Genomic DNA, 17,407 nt, shown 5'->3' with positions numbered 1-17,407 from the left:
AGAGGAAGAAATGTCAGGAGAGCCCTAAAGGGACAAGCCCTGGGGAAAAGAGATCCCCTCCCCACCCCACATCCCTGCTCTTGCCACTAATTTGGGGCCAGTACCCTTTTCACAGTATATACTTGGAAAGATAGGCTGAAAAATGACTCCTCCAAAAGCTATCCATGTCAAATCCCTAGTGCCTGTGAATGTTACCTTATATGGCAAGGTTCTTTGCAGATGTAATTATGGATTTAAGATAAGATTATCTTGGATTATCTGGCTGGGCCCTATATGCCTGCCATAACAAGTGTTCTTACAGAGAAAGGCAGAGGGAGATTACATACAGAGAAGAGGAGGAGACAATGTGACCATAAAGGCTGAAGGTGGAGTGATGTGGCCACAAGCCAAGGAACACCTGGGACCACCAGAAGCAGATTCTCTCTTAGAACCTTTGGAGGTGATATGACCTTCCGGATACCTTGATCATGGACTTCTGGCCTTCAAAATCGTAAGAGAATCAATTTGTTGTTTTGTAACTGCAGTGTTGGTACTTCCTAAAGGAGATCCAAGGTTCTAGGGAAGTCAGATCCAAATTTGTGTCACCTCCTGACACAGAAAGTAATCTGGGCCTCACCGAAGTCAAAGTTTTGTCTGGTGGTGCTCAGTGTACTTCCTGCCACACATTTTGGTCAGTGCCTCAGAAACAGGTAAATCTCTTGGTGTTATAGTCTATAGGTCTTATACCTCTCAGAGGGCTGCATACGTGGTAGAGATAGTTGTTCTCTGAATGTTAGGTTCTAAAAGTGAGACTGTGACAAATGGACTTTTCTCACAAAGCCATCCTGTAAAATGGGAACACTCTGAAATCCTTGGTCCATATACAAACATGCAGGGATTCTCATTGCATGTGTGTGCCCTGTAATAATTCTCAAAGAGATGGAGACAGCTTGGGGAAATTGCAAGACTTGTTGCTCATATAGTCTAGAACAAAAAAAAATCCCACTCTTTGAGAAAATTTATCTAACAAAATGGTTAAAGCAGCTACCTGGGTCACAGCAGGGTTACCCAGTTGTATCTTAAAGAGACAACCAGGGCAACACTTGTTCATGTGCAAAGAAGGATACTAAGTGTTCAAAACATCTGGCAGGCAAAGTGAACCTATGGCTACGTCCTAGCCAAGCGGCGCCACATCTGGCTTTGAGGAGAGGCATGTAGCAGGGAAGGGGAGCAAATTCCTCCTAAATCTGGATCTGTGACTTATTTCGTTTTGTGGCCACTTCCCTGTTCTTTTGCCTTGTAGAGGGATGGCTGCATGCAGATTTCCAACCCACAGGAGCAGAGCCACTTAGGAAGCAGGCAAGAGGTTTTTAAAAACTCCTGGGGGCATTGAAATCCAAGAAAACACAGCCATTATTACTTCATTTGCAGAAGTAAATTAAGCTGATTGACTCTGACCATCACCAAATCAAGTCAAAAAGTTCCTGGCACGTCAAAGATCTCTTCTTCATTTTGCATAGCTTGGCAAGGGCAGTTTTCCAGCCTCTTATATCCCTGGTGAATGTCAGGTCTGCATTCCAATCAACTTTTATTTCCAAATATACGTTTCAGCAATTTTTCAGGAGCTGGGGTGGGGGGTTTGAGAATGGAAAGGGCCGGGGTATGTTACAGTTCAGGAAGGGTATAAAAGGACATTAATCATTCCTGTGGAAACCTTTCCGTCAGCAAGTCAAACTGCTGATATTAATGAGCATGTTTCATATTTCATTGAGTCTCTCCTGGTTTCAGCTGCTCCTTATGACTCAGCTGGCAAAACAGAAAGCAGTTGCCTAAGTATTGTATGAAAGTCCTACAGCTAGGTAGTAAAGGGGCATTTGAGGGTTGAGGGCAGAGCCAAGTCCCCCCAGGCTCTGAGCACCACACCAGTGCCAACTCCAAGCCCATCTATTATCCACTTAACTACTGCTGAGGGCAGAGGATGGGGTACACAGGGGGACTCATAGCCTCTTGAAGCATGAGGAAGATGGCAGAGGCTTTGGGTGTCATGCTGGGCCACACAAGGAACCCAAATGCTGAGCATGAGGCTACTATCGGAAACAAAGATTTATTTCAACTTTAGTGAGATGCAAGCCTTTGTAGAAAAGAGGAAGATAAGATTTCCCCAACTAAACTGGAGTACTGATTAGCACAGGTGTTTAAGGTTAGACTTGGAGGGCGGGCGGAGCCCAGTAATCATTGTTTCCTCAGCCCTTCAATTGAAAAGACATTGCTTTCTACAAACAACTCAGAGTCAGCTGATTACTGTATGATGGGTGGGGAAGTCTGTGGCTTGCTAGGGCCTGGGATGCTCTTGCTCCCTGAACAGACCCAGTCAGGCACTTGGGAAACCTGGTTGACCATTAGCGGGGTGAGGAATAAACAGAGCTGAGAGGGGTGGCGTAGTCTGAGGATATTTTCAGCAGGGTGGAGAGGCCTGACAAGCCTGTGCCTAGAGGGAAGAACAGCTCCTGGGCTGGCATCTCTCCCTGTACAGTGCTACTCAAGGGCTGGCCATCGACCTCGCTAAAAGTGAGGGCCCATCCTAGGGTGGGGAGGTCTGAGCCAGTGTCCACCGCACTCACCGAGAAGGGCAGTCTCTCCGGTTGCACGCAATGGGCTGTACTGCAGGGCGAACCTTCCCTGCGCAGTGGGCGGGGTTGACCTCCGTGCTGTTCAGCAGGCACCTCAAGCGGGGCTGCTGAACCCCCCGGTTACCACAGGAGGCTGAGCAGGTTGCCAGTCTGTCCACAGACCACCAGTAATCTGTCATGGGAGGAGGAGCAGAGTAGAAAAGAATATAGCATAATTGCCCACACTCTGAATTCCTTCTGAGCAGGGCAGGGAGAGGGTGGAAGGGATGGATTTATGGCCTGAAGGAGAGGAGCTATTATAAATGAGGCCCTGCTCCTCGATGGGCACCATTCCTGAACTATTTGGGGAAGTCACGTGGTCTCTAGGGGCCTCAGCCATGAAATGAGTACAGTGACCCTCACCTTACCAAGTTGCTGTGGGGACAGGAAATAATGAAAGTAAAGTAGCTCAGTGCCTGACATACAAAGGGTACTTAATTAAGGTCATAGGTCATCTTATTTTTAAAGATATTTGCTACAGTCCTTTTCTTTCCTCATTGGTTCACCAGAAAGTGATTATGTTTTCTACAAAGATATATAAATATAATAAATACTTAACCATCACAGTACAGATTCGAGCTGGACTTTGCAAGTGTTACCCAAAAAAGCCTATACAGAGAGTGCTTATTTACATGAGACAATGATGTCAGTAAGAAAGCCAGTTGCTTTGGGGGTCTGGGACTCACTGATAGGAAAGCTGTTAAAAATAAATATGAGGTGGTAAATTTTGAGTGCTTATTTGCAAAGTTGTGTATTACAGTCTTGCAAATAGGCCCTGGCTTCTGGTTTTCAGCAGAGACTAGCTGGCTGGCAAGAAAATGGAACATTTGTTTTCCTGTCTGAAAAGCCAAATGGTGAAGGAGGATATTTAGGAAGAAAACTTATCTGCTTAGAAAGATTTCCCTTTCTCCATCTTTTTGTGCCATATTGGCACAAAACTCTGTCCCTTCCCGTTGTATCCTTCATTTTGGAATATATCACACATAGGCCACAGGTTGAACTAGCCTATGGAAAACTCCAAAGCCTCACACGGTTTCTATAAAAAGGCCACTTTTCCCTCTTTCCCACTGATTTGGCCTCATTTACAACTCTTTCTTGGTGCAGTGAAGGCCAGGCCCCGCCCAAAGGCTTTCTGACCTGCCTGTTTTCCTGGAAGGTTAATGCATGAGCCATGTGGGCTTCCCAGTCTGTTCTTTGCCAGGGCCAAAGGAAAGGTGCCTGGAAAGCCCTCAGCTTATGACCAAAGCTGAAGACTCTTCAGGATGATCAGCAGGCGCTGGCACCAGGCCTGTCTCTCTAGGCAGTAACCAAACAGGCTACTCTGTGTATGTGAGATCTGTACTAGTTAAATCAGCATAAAGGTATCACATCTGACTTTGATATATGGTGGTGTTTCCATGGTCCTGAGCAACAGCAACATTATAAGCAGAAGGGCCTATTTATGAAGGCAGCATTGGCTTTTCCAGGTTCTGCTGGGAGGGGCATGATGGCTGTTCTGAAGAGCCATGTTGACAGAAGTAGGGTCTCACTGTATGGAAACATGGCGCAGCTTCGGTTTTCATGCCCTGGGTACCACTGAATATCAGAAATCACTTTGTTTTACTAGTTAGATTCCCAAATGGGCTTTCTTGTTCAAGAAATCAGTTCAGTTTGCAAAGCCTGCAGGGTTTCTTACCTTGGATCACTAAAGATGCCTTCTGCATGAGTACCCCTGCCTCATTCTGAGCAAGGCAGCTGAATTCCCCTTGAGACCCACCGCTAAGGTTTGCAACTTGAAGGATCTGTCCAGCTGCCAAGATGTGATGTGTCAGTCCTGTGGCAGTGACAATTGGCTGACCACCATGAAACCAGGTGATATTAGGGACAGGGTAACCTTTGATGGGGCAGCCTAGAAGGAGAGGAAAAGAAGAAAGCCTTAGTAAAGCCATAAGGAACACATTCCCGGTGCATTGGTTTACTGTCTTTGTGGCTTTAGAAACGGTACACACAATGTGGCCTTGTCCATGGCATTTTTAGTATATTTGCCATTCCTGAGTGAACAGGAGATGTTTTATTTCTAGGAGGGTGTTTATTTCTAGGAGGGTGTTTTATTTCTAGGAGGGTGACTATAATTCATTCAATTAAATAAAATTATTGGATAACAAAAGTACCTATTTCTGTTTGGCCCTATACTAACTTTAAAATAATGATAGTTAATCTTCATTCCTTGAACAGTTTTTTCAAGATAAGTAGTTCTTATAGTGATTTTTTTTTCTGACAAATTCCTTCTTCAAATACAGTATGTTGGGAAAAAAATACCATACTATATAGTAATAGTTAAGAAACAAACTTGAATTGGTAAAAGTATCATATTCCCTCATTATACTTGTTATGTGATTTTTTTTCATCAGAGACTAGGAAAACAATTTTAAACCTGGATCTTTTTTCTGCATAAGGCTTTGTCTTCTGAAGGCTTTTGCAAAGCCTGCACTGGACAGGTACAATATTATACATATCTACAGAGGCATCAAACATATTTTGATATAATAAACTCAGATATCATCATGTCTACCCAAGACTTTGTAGTGTAGAATCAGTAAGATAAACAGTTTGCAGTTGTGAGAGAAATTCCTGGAATGACAGGGTATTTGCTGTGTTCGCTCTTGTGCCCCAGCAACTTACCTTCCACAGAGAATTTATTTGGATATGTAAAACGCATTAAGTCATTGAAAATTAAAGAATCTGAAGTTTTTTTTTCCCTCAGTTTACTTAGAAAAATATCTGTTTGGTACCTACTGCTCTGGGGAGAGTTAAGATAATTAAGACTATCTTCCCTCTTCCAGGGAGATCTCAGCTGGTATAAGATTTTTAGAAAACACACTCAAAACTACAGATGCAAGGCAGGAAATGATGAGATATGAGGCACAAAGATGGTACTATGTTCTGAGGGTTTGTGTACCCCCTAGATTCATATTGAATTCTAGTCACCAAGGTGATGGTTTCAGAGGGTGGGGCCTTTGGGATGTCACATGGGCTCTGTCCTCACGAATGAGATTAGTGTCCTCATAAAAGAGGCCCTGGAGAGCTGCCTTGGCCCTTCCACCATGTGGGACACATTGAGAAGCTGCCATCTATGAAGCAGACAGCAAGCCCTCACTTAATCTGCTGCTGCACTTATCTGGGACTTGCCAGACTCTAGAACTGTAAAAAACAATTTTCTTTTGTTTATAAGCCACTAGTTTTTATGATATGTCTGTTACATCAGCCTGACTGGACTAAGACAGGTGGCTACCCTCTGTGGATGTGTGGGTGCCAATGCATCTACAGAGAAAAGGGATTTTCTAATGTTTCATTTCTTTTTTGACAGGGTCTCGCTCTGTCACCCAAGCTGGAGTGTGGTGGTGCAATCTCAGCTCACAGCAACCTCTGCCTGCCAAGTAGGTAGGATTACAGGTGTGCACCGCCATGCCCAGATAATTTCCCTCTCTCTCTCTCTCTCCCTCTGTGTGTATATATATATATATATATATACACACACACACACACACATACATATTTTTAAGTAGAGACGAGATTTCACCATGTTGGCCAGGCTGGTCTTGAACTCCTGGCCTCAAGTGATCTGCTCGCCTCAGCCTCCCAAAGTGCAAGGATTACAGATGTGAGCCACCACACCTGCTCTAATATTTCTTGTTTGTGAATCTAGGGATAGAACTGTTAAAATTTACACAAGATGGGGAATCATCTAGTTCACCACCAGAGGAAGAAACTGAGGCCTAGAGAGGTTAGGAGACCTTCCTGAGATTGTGCAGCAGGCCTTCTACCTGACTCCTGGACTGCATTCTTTCCCCCATACCTGCTACTTGTTCACCTGGGCACCTTGCCACCTCCTTTGTTTCTTTGCTCACTTACTTTTTTCCCCTTCATTTTTGTTTTTCCTGAGGTAGTGAGGTAGTAGTGAGAGGGTAGGAGCAGACTATTTGGAAGGGAGAGTTCTAAAAAGATAAACCTAAAAATGGACCCCTGGAAGCTCAGTATGGGATGTAGTATTATATGATCCAATTCTTCACTCCTTCATGTATCCGCTGACTCTACCATGCAACTTGACAGTGCCCTCCCATGAGAGAGCGGTTATACTTCCCCCTCCTGGCTTTGGCCATGTGAGTTATTTAGCTGACAAAAATGAGACAGATGTTTTTCTTTTCTGATTGTTCATTGTTATTGTAACAAGTCCACTCACAACAGCATCAAAAATAAGAAAATACTTAGGAATAAACTTAACCAAGGAGGCTACTATGGTTCGGATGTTTGTCTCCTCCAAAACTCATGTTGAAATTTAATTTCCATTGTAACAGTATTAAGAGGTGATCAGGCCATGAGGACTCTGTCCTCATGGGTTGGATTAATGTCATTATAAAAGTGTGAGTTCAGCCCTTATTTGTCTCTTTGCTCTTCCACCTTTTGCCATGTGAAGACAAAGCTTTCCTCCCTTTTGGAAGATGCAAACGAAGACTGTGAGCCAATAAATTTCTGTTCATTATAAATTACCTAGTCTCAGGTATTCTGTTGTAGCAGCACAAAATGGACTGAGAGACAAAAATCTTGAACACTGAAAACTACAAAATATGGCTGAAAGAAATTAAAGAAGACATAAATTCATGGAAGGACATCTCATGTTTATGGATTAGGAGACTTAATACTGTTAGGATGTCAATACTACCCATAGTGATCTACCGATTCAACGCAATCCCTACCAAAATCCCAATGATATATTTTGCAAATAGAGAATCTCATGCTAAAGTTTATATGGAATATCAAAAAACCCAGAATAACCAAACAACCTTGAAAAAGAAGAACAAAGAGGATTCATAGTTCCTGATTTCAAAACTGAATACAAAGTGATAGTAATCAAAGCAGTACTGTACTGGCATAAAGACAGACATAGAGACCAAAAGAACAGAATAGAGACTGGAAACAGACTTTTAAATATATGGTCAAAGACCATTCAATGGGGAAAGGATAGTCTTGCCAACAAATGGTTCTGGGAAACTGGATGTCCATATGTGAACAAATGACTTACACTAAATATAAAAATTAACTCAAAGTGGATGAAAGACCTAAACCTCAGAGTGGAAAGTACAAAACTCTTACAGAAAATCACAGGGGAAAACTTTAATGACACTGGGTTTGGCAATGGTTTCTTACATATGACACTAAAATATAGGCAACAAATGAAAAAAAGTAGATTTCATCAAAATTTAAATCTTTTACACATCATAAGACACTATCAAGTGAGTGAAAAAGCAACTCACAGAGAGAAAATATTTGCAAAGCACAGATCTGATAAGAAATTAATATGCAGAATATATAAAGAACTCTTAAAATTTGATAACTAACAAACCACCCAGTTTGGACAAATGCCCAGATAAGCAAAGGACTTGAGCAGACATTTCTCCAAAAGAGATACACGAATGGCCAATAAACACATGAAAAGATGCTTCAGTGAATCACTAGGAAATGCAAACTAAACCCACCATGAGTTACCACTGCATACCCACCAGGATGGCTATTATTAAAAGAAACCCAAAATATAAATGTGTGAAAAAATTGGAAACCTTGTGCATTGCTAGTGGGAATATAACATGGAGCAGCCGTTGTGGGAAACAGTATAGTGGTCCCTAAAAAATTAAATAAAGGATTATCATATGCTCTGGCAATTCCACTTTAGGGTATATATTCAAAAGAATTGAAAGCAGGAACTTTAAAAGATATTTGTACACCTATGTTCATAGCAGCATTATTCATAATACCCAAAAGATTTAAACAACCCAAACATCCAACAATAGATGGGTAGATAAACAAAATGTGGTATATATGTATGATGGAATATTATACAGCCTTAAGGAATGACATTCTGACATACACTACAACGTGGATGAGCCTTGAAAACATTATGCTAAGTGAAGGAAGTCAGATATAAAAGGACAGATGCTGTATGATTCCACTTATATGAGGTACCTAAAACAGCCAAATTCATAGAAACAGAAAGTGGAACAGTGGCTACCAGAGGCTGGGAGAAGGGAGGGAGGGGGAGTGCAGAGTTTTAGTTGATGAAAAAATTCTGGAGACAGTGGTGATACCTGTACAACAAGGTAGATGTATGCAATGGCATCAAGCTGTGCACTTAAAGAGTTGAAATGGTAAATTTTATGTATCTCTTACCACAATAAAAAACTGAGGCAGAGATGCTAATGTAACAGTTCCAAACCTAGACCTCAAGAGATCTTGGGAGCTTTTGCTTGTGCTGTTGTGCCTTTGCCATTATATTAGAAAGTCATGCCAGGACTGGCCTGATGATCCCAAGAGGAAGACAAGAGAAATGTGGAGAACGGTCAAGTCACACCAGCCAAACCCAGCTTAGATCAGCTGAACTAAGTAAGATCAGTAAGAACAATTGATTGTTGTCTTAAGTCACCAAGTTTGGGCTTTTTAAAATGCAGCGTGTGTATGTGTGAGGTAATAACTAACTGATACATTTAGGGAGAGGTATCTTCCAGCTTTTCCACTTGGCCAGTGGATTGAAGGCCTGGAATAGGACAGAGCTGCTACTTGTGTACTGACCCAGCTCTTGCCTGACCTGTATCCTCTTTTTTTTTTTTTTTGAGGCAGGATCTCATTTTGTTGCTCAGTTTGGAGTGCAATGGTACAATCATAGCTCACTGCAATCTTGAACTCCTGGGCTCAAGTGATCCTCCCACCTCAGCCCCCCGAATAGCTAGGACTACAGGCATGTGCCACCACACACAGCTAATTAAGAATTTTTTTTAGTAGAGATGGAGTCTTGCTATGTTGCCCAGACTGGTTTTGAACTCCTGGCCTGAAGTGATCCTCCCTCCTCAGCTTCCCAAAGTGCTGGAATTACAGGTGTGAGCCACCTTGCCTGGCCTTGTATCACCTTACTCAAGGTACTCAGGAGAATGAGCCTCTCCACAAGCACAAGCTCCTGGTGGCATCTAGGCATCTACATGCCACGAGGTCCATAGTGGTGTCACCACACTCCTGTTCTGAAATGAGGGTAGAAATGACCTTGGGGAGAGAAATCAGTCCACTGGGGATCTCCTGGGATCACAGCACCTGTCCTCTCCAACCCCAAATGTAGTCTGGAGTAAAATGCTGGTTTCATTTTCCAATAAAATCCAGGAAAACTATATGTGTATGAAGGCAAATATACTTTTAAAAGTGCAGCTAAAACAAATAAAGCTTTTTAGCCTGACTGAAATAGGCAAATGCGTGTCTCCCTATCACATCTACTTTGAAGGAAAAAAAAAAAAAGGCCATATGCTATCAAGGTGCTGGCTCCATGAATCTTGTTTGGTCAGCCCTGGTGAGGCTGATGAGGTTTAAGTTGATAAATACGAACCTTACTATTCCTAAGCACACAGAAGACATTTGGCCAAGGAATCTTTCATATTTTCTCCTAGTCCTCATTTTCCCAACTGCCTTAGGATTTTCTGAGAGAGTATTTAGGCAGAAAAAGGAGTGGTAGCAGCCCCTAGGTTGGTCTCTAGGGCTGAAGAAGTTACTTATCTGGGAGCCAGAAACCTTAGTCAGCTAAATAAGAGGAATATTTGCAGAAAAATTATATCCAAATTCCTCCCTCCTTCTTGGAATCAGAGGCCATAGTGAGTAGCCAAGAAACCTCTCTTGGCCCCTCTGAGCCTTGGGTCTTGGTCATGTTCCCAGGGCCTCCCAGCCTGCTGTTCCTCGTGCAGATGAGAATAGGGTAGCGATGTTTCCAAGGGCAGGCCTGCCATGGATGTGGAGTTCTTGGAACTCAAGACCCAGGAGAAGAAGCAACTAAGAGGTCTTTGAGAGGCTACCTTCATAGTATAGGCATACCTCATTTTATTGTGCTTTGCTTTATTGCGCTTCATAGATCCTGCATTTGTTACAAATGGAAGGTTTGTGGCAACCCTGTGCTGAGCAAATCTATTGGCGTGATTTTCTAATAGCGTGTGCATACTTTATGTCTCTGTGTCAGATTTTCAAAATTTTTCATTATGATCTGTTATGGTTATCTGTGATCAGTGATCTTTGATGTTACTATTGTAGTTGTTTTGGGGTGCCATGAGCCATGCTTATATAAAAAGATGAACTTAATTGATAAATGTCTGTATTCTGACTGCTCAACTGCATGGCTGTTTGCCCATCTTGCTCCCTCTCCTGGGGCCGCCTTCCTATCCCCCGAGATGCAGCAATATTAAACTTAGGCTACTTAATAACCCTACAGTGGCATCTAAGTGTTCAAGACAAAGAAAAAGTTGCACATCTTTCACTTTAAATCAGAAGCTAGAAATAATTAAGCTTAGTGGGGAAGGTATGTCAAAAGCCAAGACAGGTCTCTTGTGCCAAACAGCCAAGTTATGAATGCAAAGAGAAAGCTCTTGAAGAACATTAGAAGAGCTACACCAGTGAACACAAAAAATTGATAAGAAGTAAAATAGTCTTGTTGCTGATATGAAGAAAGTTTTAGTGGTCTGGCTAGAAGATCAAACCAGCTACAACATTCCCTTAAGCTAGTGCCTAATCCAGGGCAAGCCCTAGCTCTCTTCAATTCTATGAAGGCTGAGAGACGTGAGGAAGCTGCAGAGGAAAAGCTGGAAGCTAGCAGAGGTTGGTTCATAAGGTTTTAGGAAAGAAACAGTCTCTCTTACATAAAAGTACAAGTTAAAGCAGCAAGTGCTTTAGCAAGAAGCTGCAGCAAGTTATCCAGAAAATCTAGCTGAGATCACTGATGAAGGTGGCTATGTTAAATGCAAGAGATTTTCAGTGTAGATGAAACAGTCTTCTATTGGAAGAAGAAGACATCTAGGACTTTGATAGCTAGAGAGAAGTCAATACTTGACTTCAAAGCTTCAAAGGTCAGGCTGACTCTCTTGTTAGAGGATAATGCAGCTGGTGACTTTAAGGTGAAGCCAATGGTCATCTCTAGTTCTAACAATCCTAGGTCCCTTAAGAATTACACTCCATCTAGTCTGCCTGTGCTCTATAAATGGAACACCAAAGCTTGGATGACAGCACATCTATTTATAGCATAGTTTAAAGAATATTTTAAGATCACTCTTTTGTTACCTACTGCTCAGACAAGAAGACTTCTTTCAAAATATTACTGGTTATTGACAACGCACCTGTCCGCCCAAGACCTCTGATGGAGATGTACAAGGAGATTCTTATTTTCATTTCTGCAAACATAACATCCATTCTGCAGTCCGTGGATCAAGGAGTAATTTCAACTTTTAAGTCTTACTCTTTGAGAAACAAATTTCATAATGCTATAGCTGCCATGGATAGTAATTTCTCAAATGCATCTGGGAAAAGTAAATAGAATAGGTTCTGGAAAGGATTTATTCTAGATGCCATTGAGGACATTCATGATTCATGGGAGGAGGTCAAAATACCAACATGAACAGGAACTTGGAAGAGGCTGATTCTAACCCCCATGGATGACTTTGAGGGGTTCAAAACTTCAGTGTTGAGGAAGTCACTGCAGATGTGGTAGAAATAACAAGAGAACTAGAATGAGAAGTAAAGCCTGAAGATATGACTGAATTGCTGCAATGTCATAATAAAACTTGAATGGATGAGCAAAGAAAGTAATTTCTTGAGATGGAGTCTACTCTTGGTGAAGTTGCTGTGAACAGTGTTGACATGATGAGAAAGGATTTAGAATATTATATAAACTTAATAAAGCAGTGGCAGGGTTTGAGAGGATTGACACCAATTTTGAAAAAAGTTCAACTGAGTAAAATGTTATCAAACAGCATCACATGCTACAGAGGACTCCTTCATAAGATGAATCAATCGATGCAGCAAACTTCATTGTTGTCTTTTAAAAACTGCCAGAATCATTCCAATATTCAGCAGCCATCAATATGAAGGCAAGACCCTCCATGAGCAAAAGATTAGACTTGCTTAAGGCTAATTGTTAGCATTTTTTAGCAATAAAGTATTTTTAAATTAAGGCATGTATGTGTTTTCTTTTAGATGTATTGGTGTTGCATACTTAGTGGATTACAATGTAGTGTAAACATAACTTTTATATGCACTGGGAAACAAAAAATATTGTGTGACTCACTTTATTGCAGTATTTGCTTTATTGCAGTGGTCTGTAACTGAACCCAAAGTATCTTGAGGGTGTAACTGTAAAGCCTCTGAAACTTATCAGGGCTAAGATCAGTTTTGTGGAAAATTTTTTTGAAAATAGTGCTTTTGTTACTGTGAAAGTTAGTTACACAGATTCATGACTCTGAAGGAGAACTCTGGGTTTCAGTAGGGTTCTCTGGTCTCAGTTTTCTAATTTGTAAGTGAGAATATTTGATGATTTTAAAGGTTCATTTATGTTCCAATGAAATAACCTTTAAGGTGCTTTTAGGTTCCCAGATTTCTTAACATCATCTCAAACTCATTCTCACCCCTCTTCTTCTCTCTCCCCCAAAGCCAAGTGCCAGGGCAAAGCAGACTGATTTAAATCTACATTGCGTGAGTTGACATATAGTGAAATGGAACTAAGCCAATGAAGGGGCTCATGGAAAAAATGTTATATATAAGGTTATTTAGGGTTTTCAACCTGGCAGTGCAGCTGGTTCCATTGTCAGTAGTTGGTCCTAGTTTGCAATTTGCTTTATCCCACACTTCAGAAGCTGCCTTATTGTGCCCTCTCAGAGATCCCAGCAGCAACTGTCACCTCCCCTTCCCTGCAGAGCTCTGAGTCCAAGCTCCTTGTGGCCTCTTCTCCAAGCTTCTAAATTCTAATAATCCTGAGGGAAAAAAATGGCAGATAGGAGACAGAACTAACTTGCAGCTTCCACTCAGATGTACAGGGCAGCAAGTGAAGACTTGCATTGTGAATTTTTGCTCCAAGAACTACCACAGGAACATACTGGGAAAGGCCAGAGAATCCACAGACCCTTTCAAGGAAGCTGCTTGCCACTGCAGGTGCCATGAGACAGCCAGAAAACTGGGAGTGCCCAAAGTGTGAGAGGGTGAAAATCTGCCCCCAAATGCACATCCTCACTGGGGAGCCTAGATCACAGAAGAAGAATTTGACCTTACCTGGAGCTGAGATTAATTTAGAGAGCTGAGAAAAATGTAGGGTTAGAAGAAGTAGTGAGAAGACCCCTGTTGGCTCTCAGTTCCTGGGGAAGCCATTTCTGACTTTGTCTTACAGGGGTCCTTGGAGAGGGCTGCCAGTGGAACTGGGGAAAGACCACAGGGAGAAGGAAATTTCCAAATGAACTTTGTACAATTTTGACTGGATGTGAAGTTTCCTGGACAGAATCTTGGGGAGTGGGGTTAACAGGGAATGCAGATACGAGCACAGAAGCCATGGCAGTTGGGGAGGTGTGAAACCTGAAAGTGCTGCTTGCTTTCTCAGCTGGGAGGCTTATAGCCTGGGCCAAGTTCTCAGCCCTACTCACCAGCTGCCTGCAAATAAACTTGGTGCTGTTGTGGGGCATAGTGGGAGTGAGACTGGCCTTTCGGGCTGCATGGGAGCTGGGTGAAGCCTGTCACTGCCGGCTTTCCCCACTTTCCTGGCAACTTGTATGACATGGCAGAGGCAGCCATAATCCCCCTGGGAATATAACTTCATTGGCCTGAGAACTACACCCTATCCGGTACAGCAGTCCCAGCAAGCCCCACCCAAGGAGAGTCTCAGCTCAGACACGTCTAACCCTGCCCCACCTGATGGTCTTTCTCTACCCGCCCTGGTAGCTGAAGACAACGGATATAATCTCTTGGAAGATCTGTGGTCCTGCCCACTGCCTGAGAGACCCCAATATTTATCCAGGTGACCCTAGGGCAAGCTTGTATCCTCCCTATACTACCACAGCTGATTGATGCTCTCTTGAAAGTGCCACCTGCTGGCTGGAGGCCAACCAACACAAAACTAGCATACTAAACAACACTACAACCAAGGACTCTCACAGAATCCACTTCACTCCCCTGCTACTGCCACCAGAGCAGGTGCTGGTATTCACGGCTGAGAGACCTGAAGACAAATCACATCACAAGACTCTTTACATACTATCCCCAGTACCAGCCAGAAGCCTAGTAGCCCCACTGAATGGCTAGACCCAGAAGAGAAATAACTATCACTGCAGTTCAGCTCTTAGAAAGCCCCATCCCTAGGGGAAGTGGGAGAGCACCACCTCAAGGGAGCACCCTGTGGGACAAAAGAATCTGAACAGCAGCCCTTGAGCCCCAGATCTTCCCTCTGACATAGTCTACCCAAATGAAAAGGAACCAGAAAAGCAATCCTGGTATTATGACAAAACACTCCCAAAAGATCACACTAGCTCACCAGGAATGGCTGCAAACCCAGAAGAAATCTCTGAATTGCCAGAAAAAGAATTCAGAATGTTAATTATTAAGTTACTCAAGAAGGCACCAGAGGAAGGTGAATACCAACTTCGAGAAATCAAAAAAATGATACAGGATAGGGATGGAAAAATCTCCAGAGAAATAGATAGCATAAATTAAAAACAATTAACAACTTCTGGAAATGAAGGACACAGAGAAATGCAAAATACACAGGAAAGTCTCAACAGAATAAAATAAGTAGAAGAAAGAACTTCAGAACTTGAAGACAGGTTTTTTGAATTAACCCAATCTGACAAAGACAAAGAAAACAAGATTAAAATGAATGAATAAAGATGTCAAGAAGTTTGGCATTATGTTAAAAGATCAAACCTAAGAATAATTGATGTTCCCAAGGAAGAAGAGAAATCTAAATGTTTGGAAAACATATTTGAGGGAATAATCGAGGAAAACTTCCCTGACCTTGCTAGACATCTAGACATCCAAATACAAGAAGCTTAAAGAACATCCAGGAAATTCATTGCGAAAAGATCATCATCTAGGCACATAGTCAGCTGGTTATCTGAAGTCAAGACAAAGGAAATAATCTAAAGAGCCACAAGCCAAAAGTATCAGGTAATCTATACAGGAAAACCTCCCCGATTAACAGCAGATTTCTCAGCAGAAACCCTACAAGCTAGAAGTGATTGCAGTCCTATCTTTAGCTTCCTTAAACAAAACTGTTATCAGCCAAGAATTTTGTATCCACCAACACTAAGCATCATACATGAAGGAAAGATAGTCTTTTTCAGACAAACAAATGCTGAGAGAATTTGCCGCTACCAAGTCAGCACTACAAGAACTGCTAAAAGGTGCTCTAAATCTTGAAACAAATCCTCAAAATACACCAGAATAGAACTTCGTAAAGCATAAATCTCATAGGACCTATAAAACAATAACACACACACACACACACACACACACACACACGTATTCAGGCAACAACTAGCACAATGAATAGAATAGTACCACACCTCTCAATACTAATGTTGAATATAAATGGCTTAAATGCTCCACTTAAAAGATGGAGAATGGAGGAATGAGTAAGAATTCACCAACCAAGTACCTGCTGTCTTTAAGGGACTCACCTAACACATAACGACTGACATAAACTTAAGGTAAAGGGGTAGAAAAAGATATTCCATGCAAATGAACACCAAAAACAAGCAGGAGTAGTTATTCGTATACCAGACAAAACAGACTTTAAAGCAACAGCAGTTAAAAAGACCAAGAGAGACATATATAATTATAAAAGGACTAGTCCAACAGGAAAATATCACAAGCCTAACTATGCACGTAATACTGGAGCTCCCAAATTTATAAAACAATCATTACCAGACCTAAGAAATGAGATAGATGGCAACACAATAATTGTGGAGACTTCAATAATCCACTGAGAGTACTAGACAGGTCATCAAGACAGTCAACAAAGAAACAATAAACTTAAACTATAACCTAGAACAAATGGATTTAACAGATATTTGTAGAATATTCTACCCAACAACTGTAGAATATACACTGTGTTCATCAGCACATGGAACATTCTCCAAGATAGTCTAATTATAGGCCATAAAACAAGTCTCAGTAAATTTAAGAAAATCAACATTATATCAAGTACTCTCTCACACCACAGTGGAATAAAATTGGAAATCAACTCCAAAAGGAACCTTCAAAACCATGCAAATACATGGAAATTAAATAACCTGCTTCTGAATGATTGTTGTATCAACAATGAAATCAAGACAGAAATTAAAAAATTCTTTGAACTGAATAATAATAGTGACACAATCTATCAAAACCTCTGTGATACAGCAAAGGTGGTGCTAAGAGGAAAGTTCCCAGCCTTGAATGTCTACATTAAAAAGTCAGAAAGAGCAGAAATAGACAATCTAAGGTTACACCTCAATGAATCTGAGAAACAAGAACAAACCAAACTCAAACCCAGCAGAAGAAAGGAAATAATAAAGATGAGAGCAGAACTAAATGAAATTGAAAGAAAAAAAAAGATAAATGAAACAAAAACCTGGTTCTTTAAAAAGATCAAACAAAACTGATAGACCATTAGTGAGTTAACCAAGAAGAGAGAAGATTCAAATAAGCTCAATTAGAAACAAAATGGGAGATGTTACAGCTGATACAAAAGATCATTCAAGGCTACTATGAACACCTTTACATGCACAAACTAGAAAACCTAAAGGAGATGGATAAATTCCTGGAAATATACAACCCTCCTAGATTAAACCAGGAAAAAAATAGAAACTTTGAATAGATCAACAATCAAGCACTGAGATTGGAATGGTAATAAAAAAAAAACTGCCAACAAAAAAAGTCCAGGACCAGAGGGATCCACAGCTGAATTCTAT

The 17,407-nt window shown here is 41.5% G+C and overlaps 1 protein-coding gene across 1 annotated transcript in view; it reads right to left on the bottom strand.

Annotated features, from left to right (window-relative positions):
* ADAMTSL1 (ADAMTS like 1) overlaps positions 1 to 17,407 on the bottom strand; it is a 440,698-nt gene that overhangs the window by 18,319 nt on the left and 404,972 nt on the right. The window contains exons 24-25 of the mRNA XM_030920098.1: positions 4,324 to 4,536; positions 2,601 to 2,781 (exon numbers count right to left, since the gene is read on the bottom strand). Coding sequence (XP_030775958.1) covers positions 2,601 to 2,781; positions 4,324 to 4,536 — 394 coding nt within the window. The remainder of the gene's footprint in view (positions 1 to 2,600; positions 2,782 to 4,323; positions 4,537 to 17,407) is intronic.

This window comes from Rhinopithecus roxellana, chromosome 16 (assembly GCF_007565055.1).
Source record: "Rhinopithecus roxellana isolate Shanxi Qingling chromosome 16, ASM756505v1, whole genome shotgun sequence".
In the NCBI taxonomy this organism is placed as follows: Eukaryota; Metazoa; Chordata; class Mammalia; order Primates; family Cercopithecidae; genus Rhinopithecus; species Rhinopithecus roxellana.
This window is presented reverse-complemented; position numbering and strand designations above follow the sequence as displayed.